At 42.7% G+C, this 19,850-nt stretch overlaps 1 protein-coding gene across 1 annotated transcript in view; it reads left to right on the top strand.

Annotated features, from left to right (window-relative positions):
• The window catches only part of LOC144671280 (ryanodine receptor 1-like), a 473,493-nt gene that overhangs the window by 426,671 nt on the left and 26,972 nt on the right, over positions 1–19,850 (top strand). Inside the window, exons 89-94 of the mRNA XM_078533089.1 lie at positions 374–455; positions 7,156–8,450; positions 8,982–9,049; positions 13,447–13,711; positions 15,902–15,988; positions 18,466–18,702. Of these exons, the coding sequence (XP_078389215.1) occupies positions 374–455; positions 7,156–8,450; positions 8,982–9,049; positions 13,447–13,711; positions 15,902–15,988; positions 18,466–18,702 (2,034 nt within the window). The remainder of the gene's footprint in view (positions 1–373; positions 456–7,155; positions 8,451–8,981; positions 9,050–13,446; positions 13,712–15,901; positions 15,989–18,465; positions 18,703–19,850) is intronic.

Here is a 19,850-nt window from a genome sequence, read left to right as displayed (position 1 = left end):
CATATTGTTTCCAAACATTTTTATTAGTGTGTCTCTAGAATTCTTACCAGGATCATGAGTCACCATCGGAGATGTTGCTCAGGCCTCAGTAACAGTTTTTCAGTGTCTGTTTTGTGTGATTTTTTTTTTATCATTTTGAATGCTTAGTCCATTGAAAGAAATTCCTTACTACCTCCAAATAGTTTAACAGATTCACTACCCAGGAAAATAATTTAATAAAGCTGTTCGTTATCCCATCCAGTTTTCATTAGTGCCATAAAATGTAACTAAATAATTTTTTTTCTCATTCAGATGGAATGTTCATAATCTTTCATTTATTTGGTGCCAAGATGGTATTGAAGTTCTATCATAATATTTTTACATTTATTGACAGGATTCTAGCCAGATTGAGTTGTTGAAGGAGCTCCTGGATTTACAGAAAGACATGGTGGTGATGCTACTTTCTTTACTGGAAGGTAAATACAGTGGCCTGGAATGGGGGGAGGAAATTCATTATATGAAAAAATAGAAAAAACTAAAGCTTCATTCAACCCAACAAGTCCTTGCACTATCAACTAACCGCTCCCTCCATGACCAGATCTTCTGTATAGCAGGACAAGTTGTACCACTAGTGACCACCAAGACGAAAATGAGACTTGGAATGTTGTGCCTCAGTTGTACAGCTTATTGCTGAGACCACACCTGGAATAATGTGTGCAATTTCGGTCTCCATATTTAAGGAAGGATATACTTACATTGAAGGCAGTATAGCCAACGTTCACTAGATTGGTCCCTGGGATGAGAGGGTTATCCTGTGATGAGAAGTTAAGTAAATTGGATCTATATTCTCTGGAGTTTAGAAGAATGAGAGGCGATCACATTGAAACATGTCAAATTCTGAAGGGGATTGACAGGGTAGACGCTACGAGGTTGTTTCTCCTGGCTTGGGGTATCTTGAACATGGGGCTCAGGCTAAGGAGGCGATCATTTAGAACTGAGATGAGGCAAAATTTCTTCACTCAGACGGTTGTGAATCTTTGGAATTCTCTACCCTAGAGCGTTGTGGATGCTTCATCACTGAATATATTTGAGGCTGAGATAGACAGATTTTGGTCTCTCAGGAAATCGAGGGATATGGGGATTCGGTGGGAAAGTGGAGTTGAAGCCAAAGATCAACCATGATCGCTTTGAATGGCGGACAGGCTTGATGGGCCATATGATCTACTCCTGCCCCTGTTTCTCATGTTCTGATCATATTTGCATGCAAATGATTAAAGCATTGCCTGCAGTTGATACCACGTAATATTGTTTCTGGCAGGAGAAAACCTTCAGTCCATCTAACACCAGTATTTGCTTAGTGCATTTCTAATAATCCTGAATCCCATTTGTTGCACTACACTCTCTGTCCTTCATGAAGTCCAATAAGCTTTCTTGTTTCACCACAAATTTTGGCTAAAGCATTCCTCCTGCTTTTCCTATTTTCTTTTATCATTTTTATTTGGAAATATGATCCCATAGGCCCCAATTTTAACTCTCCAGAACTGGAAGAAATTAGACAAGGGGCAGACAGTTAAAATACCCTGTCCAACCCTCCGTTCTTCCTGTCATGTTCTGATATTAACCTGCTCTGTTAGGCAGATATGCAGGACACACGCAGGAAGAAAGTAGGATCATGCTTTTAAGTATGCAGATTAGGTCTGTTTGATGTCTTCGGGAGCCATGCTGAAATGAGGCCCGAGTAGGGGAACCGTGTTGGCTTCCCCTTCAGACAGACCTGCTGCAAGCTGGAGCCTGGTGCAGACGAAATCAAAAGGTAAGCCAGGTCTCCTCGACACAGGGTCATTACGGCACAGAAGGAGGCCATTCAGCCCATCAGGTCCATGCTGGCTCTCTATAAAGCAATCTAACTAGTTCCACTTTCCCACTCTATCCCTGGACTCCTGTATGTTTATTTCCCTCAATTGACCATCCAATTTCCTTATGAAATTATTCAGAGCCTCTGCTTCCACAAAGTTTGTAGGTCATTATTACTCACTGTGTAAAAATGTTCTTCCTCACATCTTCCCTGCATCTCTTGACCGAAACCTTAAATATGAGAGTCAGGAGTACTCCTCTAGGCCTGACAAAGAAGCCTTTGACCTATCTTGCATGGCATACTACTCCCACCCCTTCCTCCCTCCCTTCCCCCCCAAAATAGGAACAGGAGGAAGACAATTATCCCCTTTGGGCCTGTTCTGTCATTCAGTGAAATAATGGCTGATCTGTGACCCAAATTCATAAAGCCACCTTTGCCCCATGTCCTCTAATACCTTGGGTTGTCAAAAATCTACTAATATCAGGTTTAAATTTAACAGTTGATCTAGCATTAGCTACCATTTGCAGAAGAGAGTTACAAACTTCTACCACCTTTTGTAGGTAACTTCACTTCTGAATTTCTAGACTATACCCTCAAGTACTAGACTTCCCAACCAGTGAAAACAAGGAATCTTTAACAGATCCTCACTCCCCTCCCATCCCAATGATAGCCAGAGTCTTCCTAGGTATCCCAATCCTTTCCCTGGGCCTTTCACCTCTCCTGATACCTGTCCAGCCAGAATATCCACCTCCCACTCACTGTTGGGGATCATTGACAGGGTCCCTGACTGTGACCTTTTGCCACTAGAAGAACACTGCTGTTGTCATAGGGGATGCTGCAGATTTATTTAAGTGAGGCCCTGTTGTTAAGGTTGGCAGAGTCTCCACGTTCATGGCTTTGATGAATTTGCCACCTATTATTGTACCATTACCCTATCTTCCCCATGAAAATTGAAGCCCTGATGTTTTAATCCTGAAAAGAACAGGATAACAAATTCAGACTTAGTTTGTTCAGACCTTTTCATACCATTTTAAATGCTTCCATCATGTTGTGTCAGAGTCTCTTCAGAGAAGACCCAAGGAGCACAATTCCTCATCCATCATTCCATTACATCCTGGGATCAACTGAGTCATCCTTCTCTCTAACTCCTTCAATAATTGTCTTTCTGGTTTATTCCTAAGAGACTTGCTTTGACCAGTTGTTGCTATTATTGCAGTGTACACTGTATATAGCAGATCAGTTATGCAATCATAACTGATGTAAAATAGATTGTGTGTTACTTCGTATGTTCCTTCCTATCAGAGTTAGACAGATTTTTGATAGACTTGGGAGTTGAGGGTAATGGGGGGCAGATAGAAAAGTGGAATTGAGACCGCAACCCGACCAGCCATGATCTTATTGAATAGTGGAGCAGGCTCGAAGTGCCGAATGGCCTACTCCTGCTTCTAAGTCCTATGTTCCTATTGAAAAACGCATTGTTAACTTAACAATTAACCGGCTTCACCACTTAATTTATTTTTGGGCTGGATTATATGCAGAGGGTGGGTTCCCACGGCCCAGGGTAAATTTTGGGAGCATGCCCACCTCTACTTGGCTGGCCCTGCATTAATTTTTCAAGCGACACCCCTTTAATTAGTATGAGGCAAGACTTCTGTCCATCTCCAGAATGAAGTCCCGCCTTATAGAGCCGCTGACCAATTGAAGGCCAGCAGCTCTGTGCCACACCAGGATCGGTGGCCACTGTCAGTGTTGCAGGAGGCCCAGGTGGAAGAGGAACCATGGATGCTCCCCAAACCCACTAAATCTCGCCAGGGCCAGCTTGACAGGCCCTGGTGAGAGGGCTATGTTGGGCAAGGCCAGGGTGGAGAGTGGGTGTGGGGAAGGCAAAACTGTGGGAAGGGGGCCTCCAATTGGCACAGGGGGCCTGGGAGGGAGGCACCCCCCACCCCCTGCACTGACCAGCAGCCCACAAGGTTAAACCCGCTGGGTGCATGTAGGGCACAGGTCTCTCCCGCCACCCATTAAATCGGAGCAGTGATGGGATGAGGCCCTTAATTTTGCATTCATTGCCCACTTAAGGGCCTCAATTGGCCCACCTGATGGCTCTCCTGTCGCTTGTAAGATCTTGGTGGGGTGGGGCAGATGGGCCAGTGCTGGACACGCCACCAATGGCATGGCATCCGAATTTGTGGGTCCATCTGCCTGTTTTTCTACCTGTGGGTGGCCCATAAAATTCAGCCCTCTGTTCCAGTTTTTTCATTGAATTCTATCTTTAACGTTTAATACCTTAATTAATTTTTGAATCTCGCAAACTTGTGTCTTGCTTCCACAAAACTATTCTAAACGTTTACGACCAGCAGGAAGGTGGACAATATGACCACCACGCTACACTACACCTTACCCCCATCTTAACCTTGGCTTCTGCTCAGGCGCTGGTTGAGGAAGCCGTCAGGAAGAGGGCTTGTGCAAGAACAGTGGGCAGGTTTTTTCCAGCCTCGCTGAATTCAGGAACAGAGGTGGACAGGGGATCAAAAGTACCGGGACCAGCCAGCGTGCTATTTTCCCGACACCATTCCTAGCGTCACTTATTTTGGCTGAGGTGGTTTTATGGCCAGAAGGGCTGCCCTCCCCCGTTAAGCAGGCCAATTAGGCTCATCAAGACCCTTGTTAACAGTAAGTTTAGGAAAATTCCACTCAATCTTCGGTTTCCAAATGCAACAAGGGGACATATCAACTGCCTGTAGGGGGGCACCCAGTGGCAGGCCTGGGTGCCAGCACTCCAGGCAGGTCTACAGATACTCCCTGCCTGGGGGATACAGCCAAAGGCTGCCCTGTAGAGGGATTCCTCGCCATCCACAGCGGTTGGCCTGATTGCTTTCTCCCCTTTTTAAGGAATTTTTCAAGAAATACCGTGAGTGCACCTTGAGGTTGAAGCGTCCTCTCAGATACTTACCACATAATGCAGCCCCGTGCTCCTCTGAAGCTAGGTGGGCCTCTGGTTGGCCCTCCAGCTTTGCGAGCGCACCCACCAACCTTAATTGGACGGAAACACATCTCCATGCCAATTAAGGTAGTGCCCTGGTCAAAATCCCAATAACTGACTGTTTCTACCGGGGGGGGCGGGTTCAGACCCTGGAAACAGACCTTGCTTCCATTTCCTGTCCCCAAAGCAAAAATTCACCCCAGTGATTTTGTTTTTAAAAAAAAATCCAAATGATTTTAGCCAGTACTCCTACATTTGCCAAAGTGAGTCTACAAAACTGACTGTTGGAGCATGGCAGCTGCAATAGACTTGAGGGAATGAGAGAGGGAGTGGAAGTTTATGTTTTTGAAGATTGCGATCAGTTAACATTCTCTTCTCCTGCCCTCAAATCAGTGGAGACCATACAATATAAGAAAGCCCTGAAAGCTTCAAGTTGCTTCCACAGTTTTCTTTTGATGCTTTTCAAATCATGTTAGCTTTCCTTTTTTAATGTCATTAGTATGCTGCATACTTTTCACTATTTGTCAAATATTTTCCATCAAATGTTGGTCAGCTGTGTTGTCCATGGAGCTTTGGTATGTTTACAATTTCCTGGTGTCTTTCAGCGGCTATTTCCGTGCCAGATAAGTTCACAAATTATTAAAGCTCCTTTTCATTTGAAGTATCCGTAGGCAGCCATATGTGTTTGTTTTGCAATGTTGTTCATTCCAGCTCCTAATTTAAAAATCCTCTGCTCAGCAGCAAAGTCTTCCTCGCCACAGACAGCCACAAGTTTTGTTTAAGTTCCTTTCACACGCACAACTTTGGAATGTATTAAGTTTATTCTAAACTTAGCATGTGAACTTCAGCTTTGGAGTGACTGGGAAATTATACTTGCAGGTAGAATATCAAGTAGTGCTGGATAATGGTCAATGAATATGATTATTTCAATCTCTGAGGTTTGAATGATGGACATAAACTTGTTCCACACCTATGACTTGACTCCTATGTAAACACTTTGGTAGGATTATTGTTACATCCATCCATAATTAGCTATAGTTCACAAAGGGCTATAGGCATTTCTCTCTGTTCACTGCAATTATGTGCGCCACTGTTATTCTCCCTTCCTTCCCGTTCCTGGTGTTGTCAGCCCATCAGTCCTTCTCCAACCTACATACAATCATACGTATGAAATAGGAGCAGAAGTAGGCCATTCGGCCCCTCAAGCCTGCTCCGCCACTCAATAAGATCATGACTGTTATGTTTGTGTTTCGAATTGCACTTTCCCATCTAGCTATGATAACCTTTGATTCCCTTGCCTAACAAGAACCTATCTACCTCTGCCTTAAAAACGTTCAATGACCCTGCCTCCACCACCTTTAGAGGCAGAGTTCCAAAGATGCACAACCCTCAGAGAAAAAAATTCTCCTCATCTCTGTCCTAAAAAGGTAACCTCTAATTTTAAAACAGTGCCCCTCTAGTTCTGGACTCACCCACAAGAGAAAACATCCTTTCCACATCTTTCACACCTTGTCAATACCATTCAGGATCTTATATACTTCAATCAAGTCACTCCTCACTCTTCTAAATTCCAGTGGAAACAAGCCCAGTCTGTCTAACCTTTCCTCATAAAATAACCCACTCATCCCAGGTATCAATCTAGTAAACCTCTGAACCGCCTCAAACGCATTTACATCCCTCCTTTAATAAGGAGACCAAAACTGCGCACAGTATTCGAGATGCGGTCTTACCAGTGCCCTGTATAACTGAAGCACAACATTCTTACTTTTATGTTCAGTTCCTCTCGTAATAATGGATAGCATTCCATTAGCCTTCTTAATTACTTGCTGTACCTGCAATACTGACTTTTTGTGACTCATGCACCAGAACACCTAGATCCTTCTGCACCTCGGAATTCTGCAGCCATTCTCTGTTTAAGTAATATTCTGCTTTTTTATTCTTCCTGCCAAAGTGAACAAAGCGAAACAATGTGAACCTGGCCTGTCCTTTCCTGATGTTTCGACTTCTATCATCACCAATACCAGACTGTCACCTTCACCTTTTCCAGTTGTCTACTTTCTCATTTTCCGCTTCTTCATTTCAGCTAAAAGTCCATTAATGTCACCTATTGTGAAATTAATGTATACATGGTACCCTTGTTTATGTAAGATGTTTTACAATGCTATTTAATTCATAAGATTTCACCATTATACCAGATTTGTGATGATCTACACAATAAGTACACATCCAAAAAAAATGGGGTGAAGGTGCAATAGATTTTTTTCCTCAGGCTTGAACTGCAACTAAAAGTACTTAATTTTTCAAGACTATGATGTATCTTCTCATTTTCTATTTTCAGGAAATGTTGTGAATGGAACCATCGCTAAACAAATGGTGGATATGTTGGTAGAGTCATCTAGCAATGTTGAAATGATCCTGAAGTTTTTTGATATGTTCCTAAAACTGAAGGACATTGTGGCTTCTGATGCATTCAAAGATTATGTGACTGACCCCAGAGGGCTCATCTCAAAGAAGGACTTCCACAAGGCAATGGACAGCCAGAAACAATACACACCTTCTGAGATCCAGTTCTTACTATCATGCTCAGAAGCAGATGAGAATGAAATGATAAACTATGAAGAATTTGCAAATCGGTTCCAAGAGCCAGCCAAGGACATTGGTTTTAACATAGCTGTGTTACTCACGAACTTGTCTGAACATGTGCCTCATGACACAAGGCTGAAAAACTTCTTAGAATTAGCTGACAGTATCCTCACTTATTTCCAGCCTTTCTTAGGCCGCATTGAAATCATGGGTGCCAGTAAGAAAATAGAGCGCATTTACTTTGAGATTAGTGAGGCTAATAAAACTCAGTGGGAAATGCCTCAAGTCAAAGAGTCTAAGCGACAGTTTATCTTTGATGTGGTGAATGAAGGCGGGGAGACTGAAAAGATGGAGCTCTTTGTCAACTTCTGTGAGGACACCATCTTTGAAATGCAAATTGCTTCAAAGATCTCTGAAACAGATGAGGGGGAAAAGTCAGAAGATGACGAGGAGGAAGGGGAGAATGTTGAGGGGACAGAGGCTGAGAAAATATCTGCTGCAGCTGAGGCACCATCTGCCTTTGCAGCATTCCTTAGCAGTGTTGTTGACTTTTTTAAAATATTCACCTTTAAAAATATCAGAAAAAAGTACAGAAAAATAAAGAAGATGACAATTAAAGAGATAGTGATGGCCCTAGTGACCTTCTTTTGGACTTTGTTTATTGGCATTTTGCAATTTACCTATAACATCTGCAGTGGTTTCTTCATGATAGTATGGAATACCTTGTTTGGAGGTGGCTTAGTTGAAGGGGCCAAACATCTGACGGTCACTGAACTCTTGGCTAGTATGCCTGATCCTACTCAGGACGAGGTCCATGCTGACCTTCCTGACATTAGCAAGGCAGAAGTTGAGGAAATGACTGTCCAATTAGAGTTTGAAGATCAAGCTAAAGAAGAGGAAACATCAGAGAAGTCCGATGCAAAGAGAGAAAGTGGCCAATTGAGGATAGGCTCACCGGAGTCCAGCCTGGGACTTGGTGACATTGTGGAATCCGCACCAGCTGAACCCCCAACCCCCGAGGGAACACCACCAAGTTTCAGGAAAGTGAGGGTAAGTACCTTGCAATTCTTTACAGCTTAGAAAATATCATAGCCAGATCTCAGATTTAATTCCTCCCAAGAAATAACAAATGTTTAACAACATACTTGGAATACCTGTTACAAATCATTTTCCTATCCTACTTGAATTGACAGTTGAATAATATGCTCATGGCATTGAAGAAGAAACAAACACCTCCGAGCAAAAAGCAAGTAAGCTGGAAGTATTGAGGTTGTACTTTACTTTTCTCCTTCCCAACTTATTAGACTCTTGTGTCAAAATAAATCCTAAATGCCAGGATACTGAATAAAAAGAATTAAGTTGCTGGCTGGTGAGGGTGAGCGAAGAAAACTGCAATACCCACCATAGTCTCTCAATTGCAGTTAATAGATGAAGTCTTGGTGTGTTCATATTGCAATTCTCTAACCACTGTTTTATCAGGGGCCATTGTTTAGATCTCTGTCAAGAGTTTTAATTCCAATGCCTGGTCCCACAGTAAATGTTACTGCATCAATTCTAAAATGAGATTTTACCTTTTAATAGCAGCAGATTGAAGCTCAGTTAGAAACCAAGGTAGAAGATCAACTCAAGACTGAAGCTGAGAAAGCAGAGTAAGTCCTTTAAATATTATTTTTTAATATTTAATTTTGCACAGATGAGCATGTGGAAATGTGACTTCATATCAGCAAAATAAAAATGTTTGCTTTCGTTGCACTGCCCCGCCACTGTCGCCATTCCCCCTTCCCCACAATCCCTCCCGTTATCGATCATTTAAAAATAGCTTTGGTAAATAGAACGCCAAATAGAAATGTAAGATAAAGACAGCATATAATTTAATTTACAATAGGAATTAAATTGGGTTATTACAGCCATACAGTTAGGGTCCATTTCAGCAATGCGCTCACCTACCTGCCAAAACCATTAGTTAATTTAAACTTCTATAGAACCCCGTTTAGACCACATGCAGTTCTCAGCCACAAAATTCATCTCCATGGAACCACTGATTTTGGCGCTACAGGAGCCAGGAGATTTATATAAAAAAAACATGGCAGGAGTTACACTTCTGATGGCTTCTGGCCTTTGTTGACCACCATGTTTTAGGCCATAATGCAGACATCCAGTACTCGTGCTAACAGCATGCAGAATGGGAACATTGTGACTTTAGTCAGCATCTAACAATGATTTGGTGCAGATCCTGCCATTTTGGACCTCACCAGTCCTATTAAAGCCCTCTCCTTAACATGCACAACTGAAAATGTTTTCAACTGCTTGAGGGGCTCTGCAGCCACCACCCCCCACTCCACCCGCCCTTCCCCTATTTAATTCTCAGGCAAGATGCTTTTGACTTCCTTTTGCTGGTGCAGGTTTGGTGCACATACTGTGCACTGTTGTTGGCGGAATTGACAGAAGTTCTTGCGAAGAGAGGGAGTGGTGCTGAACCTTTGGAAGGCATGCTGTGGATTTGAAAGGCCTGTAAGCACAACACTTGCTCCCGTTCATGGGGGCTATAGTTGCAGTTCTTCTTGGAATGGAGCATGATAAGGAGATGAAGCAGAGGTAGCACGGGAAAGAAGCTGTATGCGGAGGAAGGAGGAGAGGAGGTCTCTCTACAGTAGGCCTTACTCAGCTCAAGTCTTCAAAGAGCACTTCCACCTCCTTCTCTGTCAGCCACGGCTCAGTGAGCAGCACTCTCACCTCAGGGTCACAAGATTCTGGGTTCAAATCGCACTCCACAGCTTGAACACTCTACTGTATTACTGAGGGAGCACTACACTGTCGGAGGTATCGTCTTTCAGATGAGAGACGAGACCCCATCTGCCTGCTCAGGTATATGTTAAAGATCCCAAGGTACTATTTCGAAGAAGAGCAGAGGAGTTCTCTGTGGTGTCCTGGCCAATATTTATCCTTCAATCAACATCACAAAAACAAGTTAACTGGTCATTATCACATTGCTGTTTGTGGGAGTTTGCTGTGTTCCTACATTACAACAGTGCTTCATTAGCTGCAAAGCACTTTCATTCGGCTGGTGGCCATGAAAAGTGCTATATAAATGCAAGTCTTTTTTTCTTTTCTGCACCTCAGCCAACAGCACTGCCTCTAATAGTTCCTTTTTCACCAAGGAAGTTCCATCTCCTCTAACTGGATCCCTGCATTTGCAGAGCATGTTGAGTTTGTTGCTGCCAGCTGCCCATCAAGGTCACCATGGCCCTCAAATTGTACGCCAGGCTGTACCAGACTGGAGCCGGAGACATTGCCAACATCTCTGTTTCCTGTCCACCAGTGGCTGCGAGTGTTGAATCGCGTGACCATGCTTCTTTCTCAGAGCCGTACTTTTCATCCATAGGCATCATTGGCTGTCCAGGTGGCAGATCTTGGGTAACTGAAATCATAAATGAACAAGGGAAGGGTTAGGGTAGAAAGCAAGAGGTGCATGGTTACACAATCTGCAACTTGCACATCAAAGCAGGTTATGAGATGAGGGTGAAGTAGGATTTCCAAAGATGCATAAGGCGAGATATTGGATGGCTTCCAGTCACATTGATTTCCATGGCCTCAGTGACAGCTACGCCAGTAATGCTGAACACTGTTACCCCCAAGTGGGTGAGGACGTGCATCCATACCTGTCCTTTACTGGCTCTTTGCTGCGGGCATTGGACTTCTGTGGCTGTCTGCTTTCCCTTTCTATTTGCTAGTGTGAAGGGCCTTCTGGCTCCCTGCAGCAAGTTGAGCCAACTCCTCCTTTCTGCCTCCATCACCAGGTCTTCCAGCATGGGAATCTGAGAATCTAGGAGCCCTCCCTCTGACCTGCTGCTCCATTGCTCCAGTTTTTCCTTGCTCTGAAAGTCTTTCCCAGCCACTTCCAGCACCTGCTGCAGCCAGAATGGCCTAATTTCTGCTCCTATGTCTTATGTCTTATGGTCTTAGAATGCACTCCGCTTTGAATTGCAGGCCAGCCTTAATTGGTGCTAGCCTCATTTGAATCTGGGCCCCAGCTTAGCCTGCAGCTGCTCAACAACATGTTTAGTTCTGGGCTGCATGTCACAATCACACAGATGAGCAGGCAACCTGTGGTTTGCATGGTGCCTTCATTAGTTTCATCGGATATAGAGTAATTTCACGTTGCGATTCCCCTATGTCTTTATCCAATGATAGTCTATGATCTCCATATTATAAGGGTATAGAAGTGCAAAAGAAGATTAAAACTATATGCAACGATGATACCAGAACCGAGAGGTTACATCAGGAAAGACTGAACAGACTGGAATTCCTTTCTCCAGAAATGAGTTGGCTGAGAAGTGACCTGATAGAATTCTTTAAAACTAAGAAGGTTCAACGGGTTAGAATGTCGAGAAGGTGTTACTTGTTGTGTGAGTCCAAAACTAGGAGTCATAAATATAAGAAGGTGACTCGTAAATTCAGTAACAAATTCAGGAGCAACTAAGAGTGGTTAGAATGTGGAACTCGCTTTTAGAGAAATATTAGAGGCGAATAGCACAGACACATTTAAGGGGAGCTAGATAAGTACATGAGGCAGAAAGGAATAGAAATATATACTGATAGGATGAGATGAAGTAAGATGGGAGGAAGTTAATGTACAGTATAAATACCAGAAAAGACCTGTTGAGCTGAATGGCCTATTCCTATGTAATTGTTTGCAGCTGTCCTTACCGCCTCTCCAACTCAGATTACTGACAAAATAACTGTTTGTGCCAAAGTTACCATTTGAGAGATAAGTATTCATAGCTTTTAGAAAAGCGTAGTTGGAAAGAGAAAAATAGCTTCCATTTATACAGCAGCTTATTACATCCTCAGTATTTCCTAAAGTGTTTCACAGCCAGTGAATTACCTTTCATTATGCATGCCATCTTCATCGCCTCAGAACACCCATGGCATGGCCAGGCAGCGAGGAGCAGCGGCAATCGCAAGTGAAGCTGTGAGAGCTGCAGCTGTGCTCCTGACTGCTGTTGAAGAGAAGACCCAGGCCTAAAGATTGCTGTGGCAAGGGAGGATATTTGAACAATCTGAAGTGAGTTTTTGTCTTTCATCTTCAAGCTGCCCATGGAACCTTAGCAAGCATCTGGTCTTCAGGGGACTCTGGAACAAGGCCCACCACCAGCTTTCTTTGGGAAGTCCATGGATGTGGGGAAGCACCAGAAATCTTGGACCAAATGTTCTATGGGGAGGCTTGACATTCAAGTCTCAGCCCTCATTTCCAGCTCACTATGCCCAGATCCTGAGGGTTATCCAGATGCATCAAAGAGGAAAATCTGCGCTTGGATCTCCTCCATTTTGCCCTCAACAACTTGGCTGTGGGGTGGTTCAGTGGGTTCTCATTCTCTTATCCGTACCTTCTTCCCAGGTGTAAGAGTCCTGTATCCTTTCATCGAGCCTTTGCAACCCTGCTTATGAGGTAAATCGGATTTCTATTTAGCATTTTGAATAATAATGAAAAGCCCTAGGACTGTGATCAGCTGTGGATCAGCCTCCTATATCCGTACTAAAGAATACTCCTGGATAGACTGTGACCCACACAGTTTAACTTTTCCTAGTCTCATGCAAAATCTAGACACTTTCTCACATTAGGGGAAAATAAAAGCCTTTTTGTTTTACAATTATAAAGAATGTACATCAGTCACTTACAGGGAAATTCTTCAGGTAATTAAATGTGTCCTTATAATACTGTATTAATTACTACAAACTTGTTGCAGTAATAACCTTCAATTATTGCCAGGAAGTAAGTTTTTATAAGGAATTATTTTGCACTTCAAAATGATTTGTGAGGAAACTAAATTCCTTGTACATATTGTGCAATTACATAATTGCTAAGTTTGATTCATTAATACTTCTATATAATGATGTGATAAGTCACAAAATGTTACTAACTTGATGGGTAGAGTTTTTCCCACTAGCCCTAAGCACTATCCTGTAATTGTAATTTAGATCATTGTTGTGCAGCTTAAGCGTCGGTGTGACATTGAATGGTTTTTCTTCATACTGCCTTATAAAGCACGGAGAATGGTGAAAAGGCCGAGAAGGATATGAAAGAGAAAGAAGTATTGGAGCAACCGGAAGAAGTAGGAGAAAAGGCGGAAGGTGAAGGAGAGAAGGAAGAAGGAGAAAAGGGAGAAGAAAGAGAAGGAGAGAAAGAAGAAGTAAAAGCTGCACCAGCAAGAAAGGCTAGGAAGAAAGCCAAACAGGAGAGCAAAAAGGAGGAACCAGAGGCAGTAATGGAATTCTGGAACGAGTTTGAAAATTACAAGACTAGGCTCTTGGTAAGTATGAACAATTTTCGAAAAGCTGTAAAGGAATCTGTTAGGAGCCCTGCGTTAAACATGAATGTTAACTGGATCACTTAGAGGAAGACAAACATTCCCTCTCATAACTTTTGTGTTAACACAATTTCTGAACAGGTTTTTGAATGGTAGGATCATTTTTTTTTTGTGAGAACTGAATCTGTGAAGTATTTAATTATTTTATACAAAACCCTGACTTATAGCAAATTTCTTCCGCCATCTTTGATTTTCTTCAAAGTAGTTCATGTTTAAGTAGAAGAATTGGTCACCAGAGATCTGATAAGATCGGTTTAACAGTTGAATATTAGCCATTTATTGAGAAATAGGTACCTTTGCAAGCTAAAACTGTGCAGGTTTTCCATATAAAGGCATCTGCATAAACAAATTTCAAGAAATTCCCAATACTGAATACTATAAAACGGAAGTAAGAATAATGTACAAAAGTCTACTTTGGGTATTCTATTCATAAACATTTTCCCCAATTTGTTATCTAATTGCTACATTTGAATTTAGAGGGTGGTATTGCTGAAAAAAGAGACTTTTTTTGTCGAAGCTTTTTGTCTTGCACTCATCAGGGCAATTCGCAAGAAATTTATTTTCTTTAGCTGAAACAGGTGTATTGCGTGTACATCTTCTTTCTGTCTGCAAAGAACAGGGCTCTGTGTGTATTAATGTTTGTAGCTTCCAGTATACATTAATACACAGGTGAACAAAACAAGTGACAGCCATTCATTGGTTCATTCCCCAGGGCAATGTCTTGATTAATCAAAGTCGAGGTGCCTGGCTTAAATTTCAAACAGTGCTTGGCAGTTAACTGTCAGTCACAATCAACTGATGCATTCTCCATGGCCATACCTCTACTAATCAGAGTCTATTTGCCAACCAATCAGCACTCTCTTCTAATACAGTATATATATGTTGTTTCCCCTGACATTGGTTTTTTTTGCAAATTGTCCTGATGTGTGCAAGATGAAAAACTTCAACAAAAAATGTCTATATTTTCAGCAGTACCCAAGTTCTGTACTACCAAACAACTATTAAAGAGTGGTAGATTGTGAAATTGAGTTCAACAAAATCTGATAAATTATGGACTTACTCCTGGAAAATTACCATTACATCTGCTGCGTTGTCATAAATACCTAACTGGTTGATTCCTAGTACGCTCAGGACAACTAGGGTTGGGGAATAAGTGGTGCCTTACTGGCTTTTCCCATATCCCAAGACTGAAGTAAAAGAGATCAGGTTGAACCATATGCACTCTGTGGCCACTGCCTACTGGCACCCCCTCATTCGCAAACTACTTCACTATGTCCCATTGCCAATGCTGGAAAAAGCTGTATTGAAGCAATAACAGAGTTGTGCCAATTGCCAGGGAGCTGCAGACACAGCTTGTAAGGAACATCTTATACTGACTAAGATCAATTTCCTCTGCCAAATGAAACCTGCCATCAGAGTCCCCTTGTGGCAACAAACTCAACTCTGTTTAGTTGAAGTTGTGCTCTCCTCCACAGTGACTAGTGTTCCTATTTGCTACTCCTTCATGCAGAAATTCTCCAACCTTGACCCAAATCGTCCTGTATATGTCCCATCTGTGACAAAACTATACCAGTGACTTCAAATCGTTGTGCTGTTTAAGACCCTTTCCACAGATTGCACCATATATTCCATGTATCAGATTGTGCCTTGGCTCATAGGAAGCATGGGCATGCCTGTGGAAGTTATTTTTGGGACAACATAAATTAGAGAAGGAACCCAAACAAGTAGCAAAACTGAAAATCCCAATAGCCAAGAAATGTATTGTTCAAATCCAAATGAGTCCATGGGCAGGATTTTCCGCACCCGCCCACCACCGGGAACTTCCGGTCCCGCCGCTAGTCAGTGGACTTCTGGCAGGGGCGCCACCTCACCCATGGCGGGTCTCACCTGCGACAAGGCCGGAAAATCCTGGCCCATGACACAAGCAACTCACATTGTATTATCAGTACCAGCTTTGCTGCCCTGACTGCAGGGTTCAGGTTTGTTCAACAATATGCAGAATACAATGGAGTTCTCCCATTTCTGTTCATCTGCATGAGAAACCAGTGACGAATTTAGTCAAGATGCAGAATACAATACATGTGCAACTGTGTGACATGAAGTAAGTGACATCTCTATGCCTTTTTCCTTTAGAATTACTTGTCAAGGAATTTCTACAATCTCCGTTTCCTGGCTCTGTTTGTGGCATTTGCAATCAACTTTATCCTCCTCTTTTATAAGGTAAGTTTTCTCTATCAAAGCAGAGGTATACCTTTACTGAAATCCACTGAAGCTTCCTCCTTAGGTGCAACCTGGATTTTACACTCAATCCTGCGCCCACTTTGCTAATGTAGAATTAAATCCAAGTAACCCTCCCAACTCCATTGCTATCTGATACTGAATTAACCTGTTTTCAACCTCAGCGTCCTCATTTACACTGAGCTTCCGACCCCATATTCAGTCCATCGCCAAAACAGCCTGCTTGCATCTGCACAACATCGCCCATCAACGTCATGCCTCAGCTCGTTGGCTGCTGAAACCCTAATCTATGCCTTTGTTATCTCTGAGTTATCAACTATTTGAGTGCTCTCTTGGCCATCCCTCCATTTTCCACCCTCTTTAATCTGCACCTCATTCAAAACTCTGATGTCCATATCCTAATTCGTACCAAGTTTTGTTTGCCAGTCACCGCTGTGTTACTGGTCTACATTGGGTCCCAGTCCTGAAATACCTCAAGCTTAAAATGATCATCCTTATGTTTTGTTTCCTCCGTGGCATCACCCTTCCCTATCTCTAACCTCCTCCAGTTATACAACCCACGAGATCTGTGCGCTCTTCCAATTTTGACATCTTGTGCGTACCCAATTTCCATTACCCCGCCGTTGACAGCTGTGTCTTCAGGTTCCTCACCCTAAAGCCTTATTCCTCTCTAACTCGCACTCCTCCTTTGTGGCACACTTTAAAACCTACCTCTGACCAAACTTCATGTTACCTATCCTAATACTGCTTTTGTGGCTTGTTATCAAATTTTGTTTGCTAGCTCTCCCGTGAAGCACCTCATGAATGTTTTAATAAGTTGAAGGCAGTATCTAAATAACAAGTTGTTTTTGTTGTTTTAAATGACCAAATTTAAAATGGACATAAATCAGCATAAGCAATCAGGACCACAGGAAACGTCAAACCCATACCAGTATGCTTCCCTCAGTTGGTGTCCAGTGTACAAACTGGGCTTTTATAGAATCATTTTATCTTTGTCCTGTGCAATTCAGTTGTAATCTTCTCATGTATAATGTTGACAAATGTCAGCTTGGCTCAGTCAAAAGGCTGTGATTTTGAGCATCACTGGAGCGCATAATTTGGGGTGACACTATGGCCAGGATTTTTCCCTCGTTGGACCGGCTCAGCGGGAGTGGTCGGGAAGCCGACCGCTGCCCGCGATCGGGACCGGACCGCGATTTCACGCAGGCAGGCCAGTTAAAGCCTGCCCAGCATGAAACGTGCGCGGCAGCACTCAGCACTGCCTGTGTGGGGCGAGCGGGAGAGGAGGGCGAGAGAACAAGTTTGCACAAAAGCTCCCTAAGGCAGATGAAGAGTTCTGAAAACTAACGATAAAGATTTTTCAAATGATAAAAAGCATGTCCCCTCATGAGACTCTGTCATCACTGGTTGCAACCTCATCCCGCCCGTGGATGAGGTTTTGCCAAAAATGCAAAGGCCGCTTGGCCTTTTCGCCTGCCTGCCAACCGTAAGGTTGGACAGACAGTGAAAAATTTAAATCAATTACACTGTTAATGGCCTTAATAGGCCTTTTCATTGTCGGCAGGTGCGCTGCCGATTCCTGCACGTGCCCGCCAACCAAAATATTGCACGAGTGCGCGATGACGTCGGGACGCTTGCCCAATGTCATCGCACGTCATTTTACACTCGAGCGGGTCGTGTGTGTGCCCGCCCGCTTAGCGAAAAATTCAGCCCTATGTATAGTACTATGGTTGTGTACGTTGTCAGACGTGCCATCTTTCAGGCCGTACGCTCAACCAAAACACTGTCTGCCTGTTCAGGTGGATTTTAAAAAATCCTATGGTACAAAAGCAGGGGAGTTCTCCCAGTGTTCTGGCCAACATTTCTCTCAACTGAAACCAGCAAAAACAGATTTGCTTACATTACAGTTAGCGACTATGCTTCAAAAGTACTTAAATAAAAACTGAAAAAGGCGGAAATACACAGCAGGTCTGACTGCACCTCTGGAAACAGAACTAATGTTTCAAGTCAATGACCTTTAATCAGAATTGGGTTCTGACAAAAGGTCATCAACCGTTTTAACATTAACTCTACTTCTCTCTCCTCCTGACTTACTGAGTATTTGCAGCATTTTCTATTTTTATATCAGATTTCCAGCTTCCACAATATTTTGCTGTTCAAAAGCATTTACACTGACTAGGGATGTACATTGGGACACTCTGAAGAAATGACAGGTGTTATTTTTCTTTACAAAGGCTGCATTCCAAGAATGCATGACTGACATATTAACACTTACATTTTCTCCCTGTAATCTTCCTACTAAATTAATCATAGCCTCATTTTACACTATTGATGCCTGTTGAAAACCAGCCAATGAAAGATCTGGCTGGCTGATTGGCATATCCTGGCTGAATAAATCTTAAGAATTTGACATGTGCCGGTAGTTGTCAAATTGTTATCACTTTTTTTATGTATGACAGGTGTCGCAGCTTGAAGATGAGGAAGACTTTGAGGAATCAGGCTTTGAAGATGAAATAGTTAGCGCTGGCTTTGGGAATGGCAATGGCAATGGCGATGAAGAGGAGGAGGATGAAGATTCATTGGTTTATTTTGTCCTTGAAGAGAGTACAGGTTATATGGCCCCAACATTGAAAGCCCTCTCCATTCTTCATACTCTCCTCTCCTTTCTGTGCATTATTGGATACAACTATCTAAAGGTAAGGACAAATACTTAAAAATAAAGCCAATCTTCTGAGGATTTTTTTTCAGCACCAACAACACTCATGATTCAATTACAAGTTGGACAGATTTTTGACTGTTTTGTAATGCTCATGACTCATAAGATAGTTTGTCATGTCAGATTCTTCAATGTGATATCAGTATCTTTGCCAAAACAAAAATAGAATTTCTTGGAAAAACTCAGCAGGTCTGGCAGCATTGGCGGAGAAGAAAAGAGTTGACGTTTCGAGTCCTCATGACCCTTCCGCAGTTCTGTGCATCTGTGTGAGTTTTTCCAGGTAATTCTATTTTTGTCTTGGATTTCCAGCATCCGCAGTAGTTTTTTGTTTTTATCTCAGTATCTTTGCGGCTACTTGGAGAATGTCATGCTCAGCTTTTAGTAGAGTTCTTCAGATTTCAAAGTTTAGTCCTCTCAGGACTCTAATACAATCAGCTCCTATTGGATAACATTTTTGGTTGTACTTACAGAGGGTCAGTAACCAGAACACAGAGCTTTAAGGTGATGGGACAAAGGGAGGACATTTTTACACATCGAGTTATGATCTGGGAAGTGCTGCCTGAAAGATTAAGTGGAAGCTGATTCAGTAGCAACGTTCAAAAGGGAACTGGGTAAATACTCAGAGAGGGAAAAAATTACAAGGCTGTGGGGAAAGAGCAGGGAAGTGGAATTAATTGGATCACTCTACCAACTAGTCGTCTTCTGTGCTGTACCATTCTACGATTCTATATATTATGTACCTCTTTGGATGTCAAAGTGTGAAAAATTCATCAAAATTTAGGGGTCCAAATACAATTATCTCCTTTACAGAAAAGGATATGGGCACATCTCGAAGAAAGTAGGATTTCCATCTTGTCCCATGGACCCCTGATGGTTTTTCAGCTTCAGGATAACTATCATTTTGAGCAGGGAGCGTATTTCCAATAAGAATGAGGAGATTGAGCACAGCAGTGTTGTAATCCAGGGATTTATATGGGTAAAGTGTATCCCCTTTCTTGGGTCTGTGAATTGCTCACAAATTACAGACCCTCCCCACCCAGCATTAAATACTGGATTTCTGAGCCTAAAAGATGACCCTTGCATCCAGCAGTTAAATGACGCATAAGGTACAGAACAAGTTGGCCCTTC

The sequence above is a fragment of the Cetorhinus maximus genome, chromosome 32, assembly GCF_964194155.1.
Source record: "Cetorhinus maximus chromosome 32, sCetMax3.hap1.1, whole genome shotgun sequence".
Taxonomy (NCBI): domain Eukaryota; kingdom Metazoa; phylum Chordata; class Chondrichthyes; order Lamniformes; family Cetorhinidae; genus Cetorhinus; species Cetorhinus maximus.
This window is presented reverse-complemented; position numbering and strand designations above follow the sequence as displayed.